The 19,324-nt window shown below is 45.1% G+C and overlaps 1 protein-coding gene across 1 annotated transcript; it reads right to left on the bottom strand.

Annotated features, from left to right (window-relative positions):
* Nucleotides 1-282: 282 nt before the first annotated feature.
* LOC149275634 (C-type mannose receptor 2-like) lies at nucleotides 283-18,094 on the bottom strand. Its single transcript, XM_089504522.1, has 30 exons — nucleotides 17,986-18,094; nucleotides 13,191-13,583; nucleotides 11,974-12,147; nucleotides 11,670-11,834; nucleotides 11,310-11,423; nucleotides 10,941-11,081; nucleotides 10,456-10,647; nucleotides 9,515-9,669; nucleotides 9,269-9,376; nucleotides 8,896-9,011; nucleotides 8,632-8,780; nucleotides 8,046-8,260; nucleotides 7,686-7,828; nucleotides 7,498-7,600; nucleotides 7,052-7,190; nucleotides 6,843-6,875; nucleotides 6,290-6,450; nucleotides 5,955-6,022; nucleotides 5,488-5,588; nucleotides 5,246-5,388; nucleotides 4,854-4,968; nucleotides 4,171-4,334; nucleotides 3,662-3,767; nucleotides 3,155-3,393; nucleotides 2,499-2,667; nucleotides 1,912-2,061; nucleotides 1,679-1,798; nucleotides 1,139-1,318; nucleotides 879-905; nucleotides 283-503 (listed from the first exon to the last, which is right to left on the bottom strand). The coding sequence occupies exons 1-30, from the start codon at nucleotides 18,092-18,094 to the stop codon at nucleotides 283-285; spliced, it is 4,413 nt and encodes a 1,470-aa protein (XP_089360648.1).
* Between the last annotated feature and the right edge of the window lie 1,230 nt (nucleotides 18,095-19,324).

The raw sequence follows: 19,324 nt of genomic DNA, 5'->3' as shown, positions 1-19,324 counted from the left end.
AGATGGTGGCGACACTGGATCAGTCCAGGAGATAGGGCTTCTAATGTTTTTCATCTTTGGGGTTGGGGGGCTTACAACAGACTGCACAGCAATGCATTGAAGCCCCCATTGAATACTGAATGGGTAAAACTTCGTAATTTTCAAGGGTCATCCAGCACCCTCCGCGATAACGAAGACCACTTGTGTCTTCGGGCTGTTGGAAGCATGAAAAGTCACAATCTTGACCCTCCCCACCTCTGCTTCACTATTTTTCTTTGTGCTTCAAATCACACCCTGTCTGTACTACTCCTGTTCATTCATTTCCATGTCCGACACCAGGATATTTTTTTCTGCCGACCCCCCTGGACTGGAATTGGTGCGGCTGTATCTAGCGCTCTCGAAGGCTCCTCGTTCTGCCTCGTGTTTTCTGCGCCGGTAAAGGTAGATGATGACGGCAATTAACACGCAAAGGGCCACCGTAGACAGGATCACGACCGCTATCGCTGTAGTGTGCTCTGGCAGAACTGCGGGAAATCGAAGAGACCAGATTACCAATACTGATACAAGATGTCATATGACAGTTTTCTACGTTGACCTCATGTCCCTAAGAAACCTCACTTCATTAACTCCGTATTCTACTGGGCTACCTCAGCCCTTCATCCAGGAGAAACGTGTCGGGGCTGACGTAAACCTGATGGAGTGTTTCTTTAAAACTCCCCTTTAACTCCTAACCCCCCCCCCCCGGGTCGTCCCCCATGTTTGCAATATTCTAAACCAACAATCCGCTTGGAATACTCGTTTAAATCTCAAAAGTACTTTAACTTTTCATTAAAAATTTGGTGATGGAGCTAAAGAGCATTTCACCGGTGGAGCTTGTTCCACCATCATTGGGTACTTACTGGATTTTGAAGCTTCTGCTTCTTGAGCTGAAAGAAAGGAAAACAAGTTCATTAGATATTTTAGACACCGAAAGGGTGAAACGTTACTGGTGGTAATTATAAAGAAACATATAAAAATGATGAGCATTTCCAAGAAAGTAGATTTGCCACAGTCAACCGGCCAATGCTAATTATTCCTTAAAAGACGAATGTTCATTAAAAGCATTTTGGGGCTCAATTCATAACATCTTGTGCCCAGGTGGATCTCCAGGTTTGCTCACCTCTAGATAACTTGCATATGACCCCCATGCTGACATTAGTGCAGGAGCCCAGATTCCATAATCCATTACTGCCTTGAATCCAGTAGCATGAGTTTGGACTCAGCAAACTGGGACCCGAGTCTTGTTGCCCCCAGTTGGAGTAGTTCACCGGGGTGTTATCATTCCATAAGAGGCTTGCACCTGGGTGAAAGTAACACAGTAAGCGAAAGACATCACAGTAACCTATATTAGTACTAGGTACCTAGGATTAATTCACCGTAGAGTGATAAATCTAATCCAGGCATCTCCTATGAGCTCTTCTGGCTTCAGTTCAATTAAAGGCTTCAGATCACTCAAGGTTCTTCCACCAGGTTGTGACCGAGGTAAGAGTCATCATATATCCATATCCAATCACCAATCTAATCCTTTCACCTGTTTGATCCCTTTCCCACTTATCTTCCATCAACGTATCCCCATCTAGTCCTGGGATTCTCCATAACTTCACCCAACACCCATATCTTACGAATATGTTTTATGAATAATTTATGTAACATTTGATACCTTTGGCATTGAAGGACATTCCCAGCCAGGCTCCTCTGGATTGACTCTCGTAAGTCTGTAGGTGTTCCCAGACAAACACGTTCTCAGATTCATCCTCTATGGTTAGGACGTCTCCGCCGACTGCAAAAGAACCTCCACAGCATTAGATCACCAAAGGAACACCAAGAGATTCCCCGATATGGATCATACATCAGCTAGTGGCCAACTGACTGGTCAACGCATGCACAAAATACCTTTCTGGCACCTCTTGGATGCTTCTTTTTGGCTGACGTTGATCTCCATGTGAAAGGAGTAGCAGAAATTACGGAACGCAATCCAAGAAGAGTCGCCGATCGACCTGGGGCAGCTGCCATTGAAGCTCCACTTGTGCGTTTTGATGGAAGCTGGTTTAGAACAAGAGAGAAACCGGGATCAGAATGGAAGAGACCTAAATAATTTAGTTCAAGAAGAGAATCCTTTTAGAACTGTAAATACTTTGTATCACAATTCCTATTCTTCCAGAAGAACAAACACTATTCCTGGATTATGATACAAAATGTGAAATTTACTCCGTAAAGCTCAGGCGAGCTCATTTGCAAGGTTGTGAGGATGCAGAGAGATGATAGGATCCAGAGAACCAATACATGATTCAATAACTGGAGATATGGCGCCCACCGCAACAGCTACAGATCACAAATACTGTGTGGTCCATAGCTGTAGCAGCAGAGTAGGCAGTGATGTCCGCCAGCGGCCCATTGGGCATTTGCGTGGTGTGCCAGATAGCCAGTCTGGACCATTATAATTAACTTGACTTAAAACACTAGCCCATCAATGCACTCACTGCTATTAAGGTTGCAAATATTTCCCTGCATTTTGCTTTCACAACTTGCTGTGCCCCATTTCCCTTCTGAGTCCATGTACACGCAGCCGCTCAGGTGCTGGGGTTCTCCGTCCCTCCAGTTGGTGTAAAAGACGCCGTCATCTGTGAGCCAAGAGTACGATCGTCCGCCCTACAAGATGAAGGAGAAGGCGGCGGGTAAACTTCATCTCATCTTAAGAAGGCAAATTGAATGTTTCGGGCAGGTCTGTTCACAAATGGTAAACTCTGTAACTTGTAAAATCATTAACTTGTGAGACACGTATTATTATTATTATTGATAGGTATTATATTATTTATCTATCATTATTTTTAATTTTTTGATTTAATGTGAGGGTGGGTATTTTGTGAGTTTTAGGCGAGGACATGCCAGTTAACATTGACTTTGCATGCCCTCGTCTGTAACTCACAAAATGTCGCGGGCACTCGCTAGGAACCCGTAACCAGGTCCTGACTGGCCATGAGCATAAACACATAACACGCCGTATTTGGCCATCATCGTCCATCATTAGGTGGAGGCTGGCCAGGTCAGGCCCTGCACTTATCTTATCTGACCGTTCAGCTTCTTAGTGAATAGACCCAAAAGTGTAAATAGCAGCACAGTCCTCTATGAGCCATACCTCTTCGTTGGCCAGTCCAATCCACACTGGAGTATTCAGTAAAGCGATTGCCATAGTAAGGTACGCCTGCTGGTAGGGGTCTGGGACACTGGTGAGGGTGGCATTGCGAGTCTCACAAAGGAGACGAGCGTCTGACCAGGTCACGGGTTTCTGCATGATCAGGTAAGTGCTGTTTCTGTAACGGATATCCTGGCCGGGCAAGGGGGGTAAGGGTTCAGAGGGAGGATTTAGAGAGGGAACTGGGGGGGAAAAGTGAGAAAAGAGACGAATAATAAGGAAAAGGAGCAAAAACACAATACAATCCAGAGCAAATACGGCGGCAACTCAGGATTAATAATTAGTAATAAGCATCCCGCGGTTTGAGTTATTTTCGAGGTATTAATATTTGATATAAATGGTTAGAAAAAGGTATCTACCCACCCATCATGCAGGCAAAACTAAAAAGCCTTTTTTTTCCGATGTCGGATGCAATGAAAAGCAACTCATTATGCGCAGATCGGGCTTTACCTTTGCTAATTTGGCAGATGAATCCTAATTTGTTCAAGCAGCTCGTGGCATCCCAGCTGCCGGTCGACTGATGCGGCAATCCATGTGAAATGGCTACACAGCTAACCTGCCACATGCGTAAATAACATTGTATTTGTAATCATTCCTTTTCTCTTAGCTGATGTCAGACTTACTGGACTGGACTTACAAGATCCCTTTTTCAGAATGTTGCACTAAACCATAAAACACTGATTAGCAGCTATTCAGATGGTCAAATAGCTTGAATTGATGGCCCAGATGTATAAGAAAGGTCTTTGAAGTCTTTGAAGGTTGGGATCCATGGTCATCAGTGACTACAGATATGTGCTACAATAATGAGCGTAAGGGGGGGCACATCAACTAAGTGAAGCGACTAACTCTGTGATGGACTCGAACAAGCTTTTTAACAATGAGGAAAGGTGTGGGTTTAGAGATAGGGGGCCGTGTTGCCTTGCAGATGCAAGAATGTAGATTTTTGATAAGTCACTCACCGGGTTCTCACCGTCTCCAGAAGAACTCTTCTTAGACGGCTCCCCAGGGCCCCAGTTCACATAATCTAGTGGCTGACCTTCAACCCATTGGAACTTCTGTCGGACGCTGTGAAGACCGATCCAAAGGTCGATAGTTATATTTGGAAGTATGGATGTGATGAAAGCTGGAGAGCAATAGAACAATTAACATCAGACGCAAGTGATTTTTGGTGGTGCTTTACTCTATATCCCAGGAGTCCCTTTAAAGTTTGGCGTGCCAATTAATGTAGAAAAACAGAACAGCCTCCCAGTAGAAGTGGTAGACGGTAGTACAGTGGGGCGAGTTTACATGGGATACGCATATGGCTTCTGAATCTAAGATGAAACCAAAGACTTGAGGGGGCCGAATGGATCTTATCCATCATCATATTCTATCTACCTTCCGATACTGATAAGGTAAAGTCATCGTTCATGTTTTTTTATACCTGTTGTCAGACTTACTGGCTGTACTTACAAGATTCTTATGAGCTTACAGTCTATTATTTACTATGAAGAACAACAAAGAACCAGGCGGGGGGGGGGGGGGGTCTGCAAGCTCTTACACACAGAGGGTCTCGAGAACATCCCGCATTGGTTCAAACGATATGTCTTTATAAAGGACAATACATATTGATACAGTTACTGTGATTACTGATGATACCTACCTTGTTCTAGATAATTACTGACCGTGGCCAGTTCTCCTCCGAGCAGCTTGCAGGAATCTCTAGCTTGCTGCCACGTCTTTCTCTCGGACTTGCTGTCTGCTTTGATGCCGAAGCACTGCGTGGAAAGAGAACACCATTTCTCACTTTGGGGCTGAGGTGCGTTAATGCAGATTTGGGCAAAAAATCGTAGTAGACCTAATGGTACATCTTGGAGAACAGAGAGGGCATGCGAGTTCTCCTGTGTCTGTAACAGGCCACGGTTGAGGTCCTCCTCTGCTTGTGAACAGGTAGGCGCGGTATATGATACTATTACACCCAATTAATTGCATATCATTAGTACGTATAAGATGTTTAATGTGGGATTGTGATCATTCCCCCAACAACCTGCTAACCTTGTTGAGGAAGGGCAGCCAACCCTTTGGACAACCGCCCCCGGAGGGCAATAGTGGTGGCAGAGTGGGTCGTGGAACTGTGGTATTGCTCCGTTTGCAGATATAGGGCAGAGCAGTGAGGCACTTTTGGTCACTCCAATCTTCTAGGAAGAAAAACAATGAATTAGGAGAAGCAACTGGAATGATGTCCATCATGTGGTCGAAAACAATAGACAAGGCTCTTTTTTCCCCGCGGTACTCACCCCGACTTGCCGTCATATACACACACTTCTTCTCTCTGGTCGGCGGTCCTGGACGGCCGTATGCCCACTGAACGAAACTGAGAACTGACTTATCGGACCACCTGGGAGAACATAAAGGGTCCATAAATGCGATCACTACTTTACAAAGTACCTTCTCCAACAGCATCTTCACCGCGGAGCTCTTCCAGAGATCCATCCAAACTTCCATAAAATGACATTTTGATACAATAAAAAACAAAAATGAGGGGTGAAAGGCTAAATTCAGAGCACAGGGGCTGAGGTTTGGACTGGGAAGGGAAGCAGGGGTTGGTTGGCTGTAGCTGGGTGTAGAGAGGAACAGTAAAGGGACAAATAGAGAGGGAAACAAGATGCTGGACAGAGAAAATGTAACTGTAATTAATGAAAATGAATGATGCTGTGGGGTCTTGTCAGCCCCCGTAAAGCGTTGCATAGTATAAAGCAGTTACCTGAAGCGCCCATCGTTCTCGTACGTGTGAAGGCCAATCCACCAGTGCTGCTCCTGGCCACTGGAAAACTATTCAGAAGAAAGTAGAAGGTTAGAAATGCTGAAAACGTACAATGATTTCCATGAACGTTTGTTAAGCAATGACAGACCACCCCCTATTGATATTTATATAGAGCCATGGACCTCACTCGATAGATAATAACTAGATCCAAAATAGACAACGTGTTCACTCAACATTAAATGAACTTCTAGCTATTTGGACTATGTGACCAAGCCTAGAACGAGCAGTACAGTCTTCCGATAGATCCATAGGGTTAAGACCATGCTTTTCCATACCATTTGGAGGTTCTGACCCAAGAAGTCCAGCTCGGCCTGATCGTGGATGGACACCAGCTCAGCCTGGAGCCAAGTGCAGATCCTCTGAGCTTGGGACCATCTGGAGTGGTGATCAAAAAACCTGTACTCTGTGTTTCCGTATTTCAACCACTCTGTGCTGCCTGCGCGGACATGACAAAAAGCAAATGCAAGAACCGTCAGACATGGTGGGAGAGGGTCAATGAACCAGAATTACTAAAGATATTCTACATAATAATAACAAACTCCCTTATTTAATAATCCATTGCCATGTATTAGCCCGGGTTCTCCTCCGGTCTTATGTTCGCCTATAGGTGGGGGTCGGTAAGGTACAAACCCAGGAAACTGGATGTTCTATTGGTTCACCTAATTGGGCATCTAATCCCTAAGAGCAACTATAGAAACTATTAAATAAGTATATCGTTGAGTCCTGAGCAGGTAGTAACATTTTATGAGCGGATGTAACAAATCCAGATAGTAATTAATAGAATCTTGTGAACAAAGACCTAAGTTACCAAACCAAGACAGAACATACCTTTTGTTATTGTAGGTTCTTTTATCTCCGTTCCTGCGGACAGGAGGCAAGATATTAATTATAAAATGCATTACAAGCTACAACAAATTCAACAGAAGCAGCATGATGCGAAGAAGTGAGGTTTAGAGGGAATGGGAACCAACATTATTTACAGAACATTCCGATAAAGGAAAAGGTGGACGGTTTCTGTCTCACTGGGATGCAGTTACCTTTAGGAAGTTTGCAGATCCAATCCATTTGGGATTCACATTCGAGTGTCACCCACTGCAGGGAGGACAAGTCTAGGACCACGCACCCCCTGATGTCGTCATTATCCTGGTTGCTACGACCAAAATTGTGGTAGGAATACTAGAGAGAGATATTGAAGTTTGAGAACAAGCATTCCCTCGGAACATCCACATGATCTTGTTCTAAAGAAACCTGAAACCAGTTGTGTTCCATAAACAATTCGAAGTACCGTAACCACATGGGCACAGCAACTTCATCACAGATCGTCTTGAGGATGACACAACAGGGGGGTTATAACATCAATTATTATGTTAATTCTAGAAGACCTCCACATTCTGGATCTGAGTGACTGAGTAGTACACGATCAAGTACCTAGAGATGTTTTGCCTTTTCCGGCCAAGGCTACAATCCCTTTTTTCGCACTTACCCCTTGCCCGTCACTCCAGACCCAGCTCTGGTCACCAGTAGGATTCCGTCTGTTGAGTCCAATCCAGAACCAGTGCTGTTCGTGAGCCTCAGAATCTGATTCGCTGACAAACACAACAAGAAAATATGTGGGGACCTGCGTGCGAGGCACATGGGCAAAAAACATGAATCAATGTAATTAGCACCTACCCAAAAATTTTACTTAGTAAATGGGCCACAAAATGCTCTTCTTCTACGTTGGAGATGCTCAGAAGTTGAGCCCCAATTTCACGGCAGGACAACTGGGCTGATATCCAGGTCTTTTTATCTTGCAGATTTTCCGAGTGATAAACCTGTAACGTAAAGTGTTTTAGCATTATATACCCCAGAACCTGAAGTTCCACCATGATCTAAGCCTTAATAACCTACTTTCTGTCCCTCACCCCATAATTTCCAACTTGAGAAGCCACCGTCTTCCAACACCACCTCAATTTCTGAGTCGCTCCTTCTACTTTTAAAGACCCCTCATTCATATTCCTACCAGCCTCCCCCCCAATACCTCCGTCTCACCTTGTAGCAGTGGCTCAGGTTGGGTCCAGAACTCCAGCCATCTGGGCAGCTTCCATTAAAGCTGGGAGTTGGGCGTATGGCAGGTATTAGCGGGATGAGTGGGGCGAGACTCTGCATGCACACATACTTTGCTCTGAACTCGGTACAGTCTTTAACCTCCCATAAGCCCAGGGATTTCCCAGTAGCCAACGCAACGCATCCCCCTCGGTCGTAGCCTGCATTGGGAACATCGGGGAGAACGCAAATATTTAAGAGATCAATAGAAGATGTCTTCTTCTTAGCAGGTTCTCAGAAGGTTGGGAAGTTTGAGATCATCTCAGCAGTTCATGGACAAATCAAACAATGTTTTATATATTCTGTAAAACTCACCAATTTATTGGGTCCTAAACTAGGTCGCATTCTGGAACTAACTTTCAGAAAAAACCCAGGTGGTTGTAAAGGAATATTGAAGCCATAGAAGGCTGTTAAGATAAGTTGAGAAACAGACGAAATTCCCCAAAATTCTTCACGGCCAGTAAAATATTGAATTAAATGTATCTACTGTGTGAAGATCTGGTCCTTCGTCCTACTATGTTCTGGGACGTACCTGGTTGGTCCCGGTTCCAGTGGGTATAAGTTACTTCATCCCCGCCTAGCCAGCTGAATACACCAGTCCGGTTCAAATCCTGCAAGGAGGTCCAGTAGTAGCTTCCATCAGAACCATAGAGAAGACTGTTGATGTAGGCCTGCTCAAACCTGTTGAAAGTCAAGGAGAAAGTTACACAGTACAGGAGGATGTATGGACGGGTAACATGGAGCAAGAGGTGGATGTCTAGGTAGGGGATCTATGAACCAAATAAACCGAACCTACCTGTCCTGGACAGTGACCAGCCTCGCCGAGCGACCGGAGCATGCCTTTATGGCTTCGCTGTATGTCACTTGCTCATCTCCCATCCAGTAACAGGACGGGCTGTGCCAGCTCCAACCCTGTAAGGAGCAGAGAAAAGGATAACTTTATGGCTTTAAGGTAAAAATGTAATCTTGGTGTATCCACGGGTAGGTTTAAAAGTCCAATTCAGCCCTTTATAGAGGGGCACTTGCCAGGGTTTCAGACCCTGATGAGATTCATTGCAATATCAATTGCCCTCCTATGACTTTGAGTCTCTTTTGGAACCCAAGGTTGACTAAAGGCCGCCAACCCACGGCTATGGACCTCTAGCTGCAAGTAACCAGCTCGTTAGTACCTTTTGGCAGCCATGGTTATTTTCCTTGCCCTGTTGTTTGTAAACTCCGGGTTTCTTGCAGATGGAAGGCAGGGTCTGGTTGCAGGGACTGTCGTTCCATTTTCCATCCTGGGTTTTTAAAGATAGAAAACTGCTATTACAAAGCGTTTCACACTCGCTGCAGCAACTTTAGAAATAAAATGAAAACGGAAAAAAGGGAAATAGGGCTTATTGTTACACGACGTTCTCCAAGCCACAAAGACTTACCGGTCCCCAGATGGTCACGCAGTCCTCCATGCTATCCCGGAAGTTATTAGGTTCAAAGGGATGCCAAGAGGTGAAAGTAACAGAACTTCCGTCGGACCACTCGAAATTCATCTGATGTTTGAGATCGTTGAGTCCAATCCAAAGCTCCTCTACATCTGTAAAAGAACCAGATGGCTAGAAATATATTTTATTGCTTTGCCAAACCACTTACCCTCTGCCTACCAGGGCTGTCCCCAACATACGTGACCTTGGTGGAGAGGAGCCGCTGCCATTTTCTTTGATATGTTCACAAGCAAATGTATGGGGAGGAACAACGGCTTAAATTGTCTAGGGCTCTAGAAAACCCTAGAACCAGTGTTCGGTCGCTTATATCCAGCCATCGGCTGCATCTATGACATCAGGCGGCTGCTGGCCTTAAAGCACCACGGACGTCATAAAAGCTACATCGCCAACCAAGGCCGTCCCCCAACCTCACCTCCATTTCTAAAAGAACCCCATTTATACTGAAAACTACAAAAATAATTCATATATATATATACATATTTATACATAGAATTTTAAAGTTTAGATCATGCATTCTAGCAAGAAAAGAGTTGATAAAAATATAACATTATTACCCGCTGACACGGGCATGATTAGAAAAGAAGGAACCAACGATAACAGCTAACATGGTGAAAATCCGAAAACCTTAAATCCTACCAATGTTGCAAAATCAGCCAGGTTTGAACTTGATATAAAGTACGATATAGAGTAATATCAAAACATTTCTTTTTGTAATAAACAGGCATCATCGGCAAGCATGTGTTTAATGAAAGTGCTTGAAGTTATAGGAAGATGGAGTCTGACGTTATATATATAGAGAGAGAGGGTAGAGCGTTCATCACAGGGGCAGAAGGGAGAGAAGGGTAGTGTAGAAGTTGCCCCTGATCTGGATGACTTGCCTTGTTTAACCTGTTTGGTAACAAATTCCAGCTCCAGTAGTCTGTGAACGCTAGCGAGGTTTCCATCGAGTCGGACGCATGCCTTCTTGGCCTCCTGCCAGGTCTTCTTGTCGGTGTTCAGCCGGTAGCAGTTCATACCAAAATTCAGCCAGCCGGCATCACATTCTATCTCCACATCGGGTTCCACGGGTTCTGGTGGAGAAAGGCGCGGAACAGAAGATCAGCACTTGGTCAATGTCTACAGAACGACAGATGGTTACTCATGACGACCCTTACTTTTTAAGAACATTCTATAAATGCTACATAGAAACATAGAACTTGCCGGCAGATCGGCCCCATTCGGCCCCCCGTCTTCCCTGCCCGTGTTCCCTGCTGTAAAGACTCATACCTTAATCAATCCTTGGCCTTGTTTGCCCGCTAATTACACTAATTCATGTCATACATCCATTTAGAGACCATTGACGCCCAGTGGCGCATCTTCTCACCTATGTGGGTGTTACTCTGGTGGGACGCGGTAGCCTTCTTACATATATACGGTAATGCATTGCCACAGTCCCGGTTCTGCCAGGCCCCTGAGCTCTCGGTCCTGATCACGGCACAATTCTCCTCTGAGTTATTTGGCTGATCTGAGTCAGGGAAAGAGCCAGAATGAATTAAAAAGCCACATGACGGGGCACGTTACAAAGATAATAGCACGTCAAGTAACCTTCTGAACCAGAACGTCTTTGGCTAACATGTCTACTCCAACAATCATCAGAAATTGGCCACCTAATGCTTTTAGACTGAAAATCCAAGGTGCAGCTGGAGAGACATGGAGAGAAAAGAAAAATAGAGGAAAGATAGATAGTTCTTACCACTCTCCCAGTTCAAGAACTTCAATGGTGACCCATCAGACCATTGCCATCCACCATTAGTGTCCAAGTCATTGAGACCTATCCACAAGGTTGAGCTGTACCCCGTCAGCAGCCCTGCGAGAAACATTAGCCACAATGTAACAAACGTCATCGATGTATCGCACCCAGTGCCCCATCTGGTTACCCCACTTACAGTAAACAAATTACAAGACTTTCTTGAGAAGGTCAGGTAGATGATTACAAATTTACAGTAGAATGTAAAACTTTGTACATCAGATACATAAAAGAGAAAAACATTTCAGCGCTGGTGACATCTAGACTGCGGCTATCCATCTGAGCGACAGATTGTGACATAGTTACCGTTAATGTAGGTCTGCTCGTGGATCTCCGTTATGCTGAGAAGGTGGGCATTTTGTTGGCGACAGCTGGTCCACGCTTCACTCCACGACAGAGCCGACTGGAAATTAAACTGATAGCAGCTTTGGGTGAGCGGATCTTTGTCCCAGAAAGCCTCGCAATCGTCACCTGAAATACAATAATAAAAGAAAGTGGGTTTTCTTGGTAGTGAAGGTCTTGGACCATGTGATACGTCGATGGACCAGACGTAAGAATGGCTACTAAAATTGTCAGAATCAGGACGGTTCCGTTAACCTGCTTTCCTTACTTTTTACGGGACAGAACCCCCACTTTTCATCCTTGCCGTAGTCAACCGTTGTTGCGCACCAGAGGTGTCCGTCTTCCCGTCCGGTGCTGGTGCAGCTGTAAAACCATTGGTTGTCGTATTTAAACGGGATGGCGCATGGGCGTCCGTTGGAGTTACCCTGAATGGTGTAGATGTCTGTAAAAAAGGATAATAGAGATGTAAGGAAAGGGGCAAAATAAGAGCGCCAGAGGGGTAACACCAACGATACAGATAGATACAGTATAGGAAAAGAGGTAAAGGTCGAAAGGTACATTGCGAAAGATAAGTGTGACCTTGAGGAGGTCATATTTGGGGTAAACTTATGAAAAGGAGTCACAAGCCACATTTTACGTTCATATTTCTGGGGCTTGCAGTGGAAGTGGAATGTTTAACAACATTCGATCTGGGTTTCGTTTAATAGTTACACTCTATCCTATCCATGAACTCGTTTGTAGTTGGTCTGGCTAACATCTTAACGATTAATCGAAATGAATAATAAGAGTGAGGAACAGAACTTCGAGAACAGATGGCAAGATCCAGGTCGGCTCTAAAACCCAACAACAACGTTCCAAACGGTCTAAGGCGAAATCAGAAGTTAAGTGAACGAGGAGAGGAAAGCCAAAAATGCACAGATGCAACAAATTAAATGCGCCCCCCCCTCCGGGGAAACCAGCAAGGGAAGCCACCAGACTCACCACGGAAATAAAGGTTCAGCCACCAGCTTGTAATAAAAATTCAACTCAACCAGGCAGATGTTTAAAGAGAGCTTAAGGGACCAAGTTTTAAATGCGGAGGAATCGCGTGGAAAACAATGGAAAAGTTTCCACCGACTACCGAGCAGTTAGCGCTAGAACTGATGCTTATAAGTATGACTCGTCATATGTGGCCATCTACTCGTCGTATGTGGTCATCGACATGTCAACGTGACATCTGATATAACGAGTGACCAGGGTCCAAAGAGAACCAGCTTCTACACCGGGAGGGATAATTAATGGTGGGGTCACTGGGTGTCATCTCCTTGAGAAGACGTTGAGAAGGTTGGCTGGTGGTCTCTCTGATTAAGATGATGTTGATGCCAATTCTCTAAACTAATCTTCCCGTCATCTAATGTATCACAGAGTGGAAGCTTGAGGAGACTGAGCAGGGAAACCCATTGACGACCCACGAGAAGACACTAGCATCTCCTAAGGAGTTCTTACCCATGAATGCGGCCGAGCAGATACTTTGGTTGGTTCCATATATCAGCCACTGTCTGCCGCTGTTTGAGGGAGACTGTTGCAGGTTGGAGCCATTTGTGGTCAGTATCCCTAAAGCGTTGGTAAGCTGGTCCAGTTGGGATTCACATCGTCGGATGGAATGGAAGTTCTCGTGGTCACACTGGTAGGTGTAGATGGTAGCGGCTGTACCATTGGTTGGGGAAGGCGTCCACAGGCACTGCATGGAGCCCAAGTTGAAAAGGCGGCGACGAGAGACCCAAATCCATTGCTGAGCAGGGGAACTTGTGTTACAGGGTCGGACCACCTGAACTGAAGACCCTCGTGTCTGTAGGCAACCTCCTCGCTCAGGGCTGAACACCAGAAACGGAGCTGTCTCTTTGGAAGAGGGGGAAGAAAAAGACTTCATTCATTAGTAGAAATAATATAATTAATTCAGACTTTAGTGTTTTTAATATTTTTTTCCTTTTTTGAATAATTTTTATCCGTCTGAGTAAACTTTAGACTTTAAAAAAAATGTTTATATTCACTGGAAAGAAACATCTGTCCTTCCATCCCTCAGTGGAACAGCACAAGCATTTCATAAACAAGGAGATGTTTCAGCTGGAGGGGGTCACGATCCCGAAATATTCATGAAATGTCCACATTTAGCGAGTTACATACTTTTTAAGAGCCTGGAATTCTGTTTGCGGGAATATTTCTTGTTTCAAACTAACAGCTTCCAAGTGGTGGAATTCCGAGGATCTTTATGGTTCCCAACGGTTCTTACCATTTGTCAAAACCTTTAAACCATAGAATCTGCCGGAAGATCGGCCCCATTCGGCCCTTCTAGGAAGGGGACACGTTTTTATTAACTAAATTTAAGTCTCTCTTATCACACGGATCAGCAGAGGACAGGAGGAGAAGGTCTACAAAAGTCTCCATGGTGGCCACTGGGCCACCTGGGATGAGCTCATGGAACTGCTTGAAGATGCGGCTACAAGGTATTTCGGAATGTGTAAAAAAGTATCGAAGCAGAAGCTCAGCAAACATTCTAGTTATAAGCCGAGGGAAGCAGGAACGACCGCCGGGAAGAACAATAACTCCAGCAAGAAGAAGATGTCACCCTTACGATGAGCTGCAGGCGTGGAAACCAGCGAGGAGCCTCAGAACCACAAAGACGTCCCACGTGCGGCCTGTGGCCAAGAACCCCAGGGGTTATCATACCAAAATAATCCGTATTCGGGTCTGGGAATCGACAGCCGGGAAATCTAAATGCAGGAAGTGGTCAGGAAACGCCTCTATTTGGGTTTGCCATTTTTTGCAAGCTTCACCATTTGTCTGAGAATTTCACTCAGTAATAACATTTCCTGGTTTCTTGATCTCGTCTTAGATTCAGGAGCCGTACATCTATTATCCCATGCGTGTTTACATCCCCTCACTGTATTACCCTCTACCACTTCTGCCGGGAGGCTGTTCCACTTATCTACCACCCTCTCAGTAAAGTAGAACTTCCTTACATCCAGTTTTAGATGGCGGGTGGAGGGGGTTGATTTATGGAGAAAGTGATATTTTTAGCAGCCGAAGGGTTAAGATACGAATGTGCTCGGATTCCCGTTTATACATGTGTGTGTCGGAGATTTATTCCGTCCCTGGGATGAGGTCACAACCGGCTCCTGGTGAACACAGTGTCTATTATATGGGGAGCGACCACAGAGCTGACCCTCTAGGGAGCCTCTAAACCCGGCTGTGTTTGGAGGAAAGAAGGTCCTGAAGAAGAAGAAGAAGGTCAAAGGCCCTCTACTTTGTCTATAAAGTACAGGCTGGAAAATGAGCGACATTGCGTGTTCATTACGTGTTAATAGCATGTTCATTGTGTGTTCATTATGTGTTCATTTGGTGTTCATTGCATGTTCATTGTGTGCTCATTGCGTGTTCGTTGGGTGGTCATTTGGTGTTCATTATGTGTTCATTTGGTGTTCATTACATGTTCATTGTGTGTTCATTGCGTGTTCGTTGCGTGTTCATTGGGTGTTCATTGCGTGTAATTTGTTTTCTGCTGGAAAATGAGGGGAAAAACTGTTTAAGATTAGAACCAGAAAAACAAAAACAATAAGGTTCCGCATTTGGAATATTTATGCTTTAAGATGCAGCCAATAACAGCTCAATATGGCGGCCACGTTCAACAGTTCTGCCCCAACCAATAGGAAGCTGCCACATCACCAGGAAACGGGATCATTGCATAGCATCTGATTGGCTACTGCAGAAGGCGAAGGCGGATGGGGGACCAGAGCTGCTTGAGATAATTAGGCTGCGGTAAAGTTACGCCAAAGACGCCATTTTTTAATCAGTAGAGAGATGCACCCCCCTCTGCGTGATCCTAATTTTAGCCTTTACCACTTCTGCTGGGATGCTGCTCCACTTATCTAGTGCCAGACTTTAATAACAAAATATTAACATCCGGGATTGGATGTTACATAAAAGATCTCATTTTAAAGCGGAATGCATGAGAAGTTCCCTGCTTTTTTTAAAATTCTGCTCAGATGTGACGTAAGAAAATATTTTGTCAGTGCGTGCTGGATACATGGGACAGCCTTCCAGCAGAAGTGGTAGCAGTTAACCCAAAGCATGCACGTGGCAGATGATTAACGACTTCTGGGTCTTGCGTAATCGTAGGATCTCAGTGTTTTGGGTGATGTTCTAGAATCTTTATAAATCTGGGGGTCAGATGCTGGAATACCGGGAATTCTCAGGGTTTTTTCCCCAATCTCAGGGTCTCGGGGGCAGATTCTCCAGTTTACAGAGTCTGACTCCTTCCCATCCCCCCCCCCCGCTGTGATCATAAGACTCCCAGTTGGTGCATTTGCTCCCAGTATGTTATGGTTGACATCCCTGCTTGAATGCAGGTGACTCAATTAAGTGCCTCTTTAAATAAAGACAAGTCGAGGTTTCCATGACGACCGCTATTAGAGCCATTTGGGTCACACGTTTGGGCTACTCACAATGGGCTACTAAAGGGTTAATATTTCCAGAGGCTCCGGGGCAGCTCATTGGGCTTTAACCAGCGGCCATCCTGCCAAACAATCCCGTGCATGCTCCAAGTGCCGTGTAAGGAGGCTGGGTATAAAAGGCACCGAATCTGATCAGGACTGTCCTGTTAGATCCGGGACACATGGCAGGGAGGCTGTAATAAGCCAATCACAGCCCTGCTTATCATCCACATAAATCCCACAACCCCGCAGTTACATTGTACTGCGCTGCGGAATATGTTAGCGCTTCAAAAACAAATCATGGATGACAGGACACAGCCAACAAAAAGTACCATCTATGCAGAGAGGCTGTTCTGGGAAACCACTACCCCACCTATTTTAAAAAGACAGGAAAAGGGAATTTATAGCCTCAAAATCAAAGATTTTAAAACCTCTCTATTAACCCCTTATTGGGGTTCTGTTTTTTTTAGGGGCCTCCCCATCGTTTCCCTGCATTGTGTTAGAAAAGCAAGAAAGGAAAGGGACTCTTGGCCGGCGTAGAATGTGACTGCAAGCTCTTGTGACAAGTTCCACGAATAACAAAAGAACAGCGTCTTAGAAACATTTAAACCCACAAAGAGAAGTAAGAAGACGAAGTTCTACTTTACTGAGGGGGTGGTAGATCAGTGGAACAACCTCCCAGCAGAAGTGGTAGAGGGTAATACAGCGAGGAGATTTAAACATGCGTGGGATAGACATACGGCTCCTGAAGATGAGACCAACGACAGGTTACGTTTGGGGGAAACCAGGCAGACTAGACGGGCCGGATGGGGCCGATCTGCCGGCAAATTCTTTGTTTGTAGGTGAAAGGAGGTATTTTTCTGGGTTTGTTGGGGGGGGGGGTGTTTTCCAAACAAACATCAAACCGAGGAGCGCTCTGATGATTTGACCTGTCCGGACACATTTTCCAGCTCTCTCCCTCCCTCTCTCTCTCTCACTTTCGCTCTCTCTCTCTCTCTCTCTCTCTTTATCTATCTCTCTCTATCTATCTCTCTCTCTCTCTCTCTCTATATCTCTCTCTCTCTGTCTCTCTCTCTGTCTCTCTCTCTCTCTCTCTCTCTCTTTATCTATCTCTCTCTATCTATCTCTCTCTCTCTCTATCTCTATATCTCTCTCTCTCTGTCTCTCTCTCTGTCTCTATCTCTCTCTCTCTCTCTGTCTATCTCTCTCTCTTTCTCTATCTCTCTATATTTAGAGCAACAAATACAAAAATTCCAAAAAATTCCCCCCCCAAAAATCCCAAACATTTCAAAAAAACTATCGCCGCACTTTAAGACTTAATTCAAAAAGGACTATAAAGCCGCGGCGGCCGGCTGTCGGCTCAGACGCTGGAGGCAAAAGGAAATGAACTTTTTTCGAAAGAATTAGGAGAATTATTTGGCCGCGATGGTCGCTCCGTAATCTCCCGGCTCCAATTTATAAGAGGAGTCCAAGTTGCTGCACACCTCCCCCACCCCCCCAACTGCTGTCCAATACACATCTGGTTTTACTCAAATTCAGCTGGTTTTAGGTTTTTTTTCCCCTTTTTCTGTCCTATTTTTTTTTTTTTCGTGCCACCACTAGGCCAAGTTTTGGTGATTTATCTCCAAAAAAATAAATAAAAAATCCAAGTCAAAGCCAACAACGAAAAAAAGGTCGGCCGATCCGAAAGGAGAATTTCCCGTCCCTGAAATTTACAGGAAAAAAAGGAAAATGAGGATTTTCTGTTTGTAAAGAAGACTCGATGAGTCCTCCCCAAAGTTTCGAGAGGCTCGAGGCGGAGGGTCACCTACCTCCGTTGGCTCTTCCAAGGTGCCGGTCAATTGTGAAGGCCAGGAGGGTGCTTTGGATGAGGACGGCGAGCCATTGGGAGACACTTAGGTTCCTCCTGCAACAACGCATTCTAATACTAACCCTCCAGGACGCCTGCTAAGGATGGAGGGGAGAGAAGCGGAGAAAAAAAAAAGAGCAGCAGAAGGAGGAGGAGAAGGAGGAGGAAAAAGAGGAGGGATGTGGAGAAAAAAAGAGCAGGAGAAGGAGGAGAAGGAGGAGGGATGTACAGAGTAAAAAGAGCAGGAGAAGGAGGAGAAGGGGGGAAAAGAGGAGGGATGTAGAGGAAAAAAAGAGAAGGAGAAGGAGGAGGAAAAAGAGGAGGCATGTAGAGGAAAAAAAGAGAAGGAGAAGGAGGAGAAGGGGGAGGAAAGAGAGGAGGGATGTAGAGGAAAAAAAGAGAAGGAGAAGGGGGAGGAAAAAGAGGAGGGATGTAGAGGAAAAAAAAGGGCTGTATGTCTGAGTTTGTGCGAGTCTTAAGTCAAAGGGCTGGGTCAGACATTACATCAGCAAGTGAGAAACTTTGGGGAGGAAAAAAATATTCTTCTCACTGTCTTTTCTCTCTCGCCCTGCTTTTATCTGCCAAAATAATACCTGGTCCCTTTCTCTTAATTCTCTTTTTTCCTTTAAGATCATGCTCCTTTTTTTTTCTCTCCTTTTTTTTCGTTTTCATTTTTTTTCTCCTCTTCGGTTCCGGATCCCTTTTTTGTTTGTTTTTTTTCCTCTGAGGCACAAAGAAGGGAATATCGTTAGAAATCCATTAAAAATCGGCTTTGTCTCCTCAGCTCCGGCTGCCGTACGAATTCAGCTGTTACCCCGAGCGAGCCCCGGACTCTTTTTGTGATGCAGATCATTTGTCGGCTGTTAGTTGGACGAAGGAATGTTAAGCAATAAATCGCGCCTATTCAGAAGGGACAATCCCTCTCAGGACAACAAATCCCCTTTTTCCTCCCCTGATGCCCCTCTTTTCTAGGAGGTCGGAATGTTTTCTGGGTATGAGGGTATCGCAGGGTTCTACGGCCCTAAAAGCCCCGATAATGTGTATAGAAACAGCAGGGAATGGCTTTATAAACAAAACTGTTTACAAAGTTACAAAGTTGTATAAAGAGTCTTGTGAAAGCCCTGCCCACAGCCACACCCCTAACCACACCCCCTAAAACAAAAGTGCCCCTTTTTGGCTATTTGGCCGGTACGATAAATGCTTACGTATAAGAAACAGGACCTCCTGGCAGATCGGCCCCCATCCGGCCCCCGTCTAGTCGCCCGTTTCTCCTGCTGTAAAGACTCAAACCTTAATCAGTC

The sequence above is a fragment of the Sceloporus occidentalis genome, unplaced genomic scaffold (genome assembly GCF_023333645.1).
Source record: "Sceloporus occidentalis isolate IW3139 unplaced genomic scaffold, rSceOcc1.0.p SCAF_274, whole genome shotgun sequence".
Lineage (NCBI taxonomy): Eukaryota > Metazoa > Chordata > Lepidosauria > Squamata > Phrynosomatidae > Sceloporus > Sceloporus occidentalis.
Note: the sequence above shows the minus strand (reverse complement) of the source record. Positions and strands in the feature narration are given on the sequence as shown.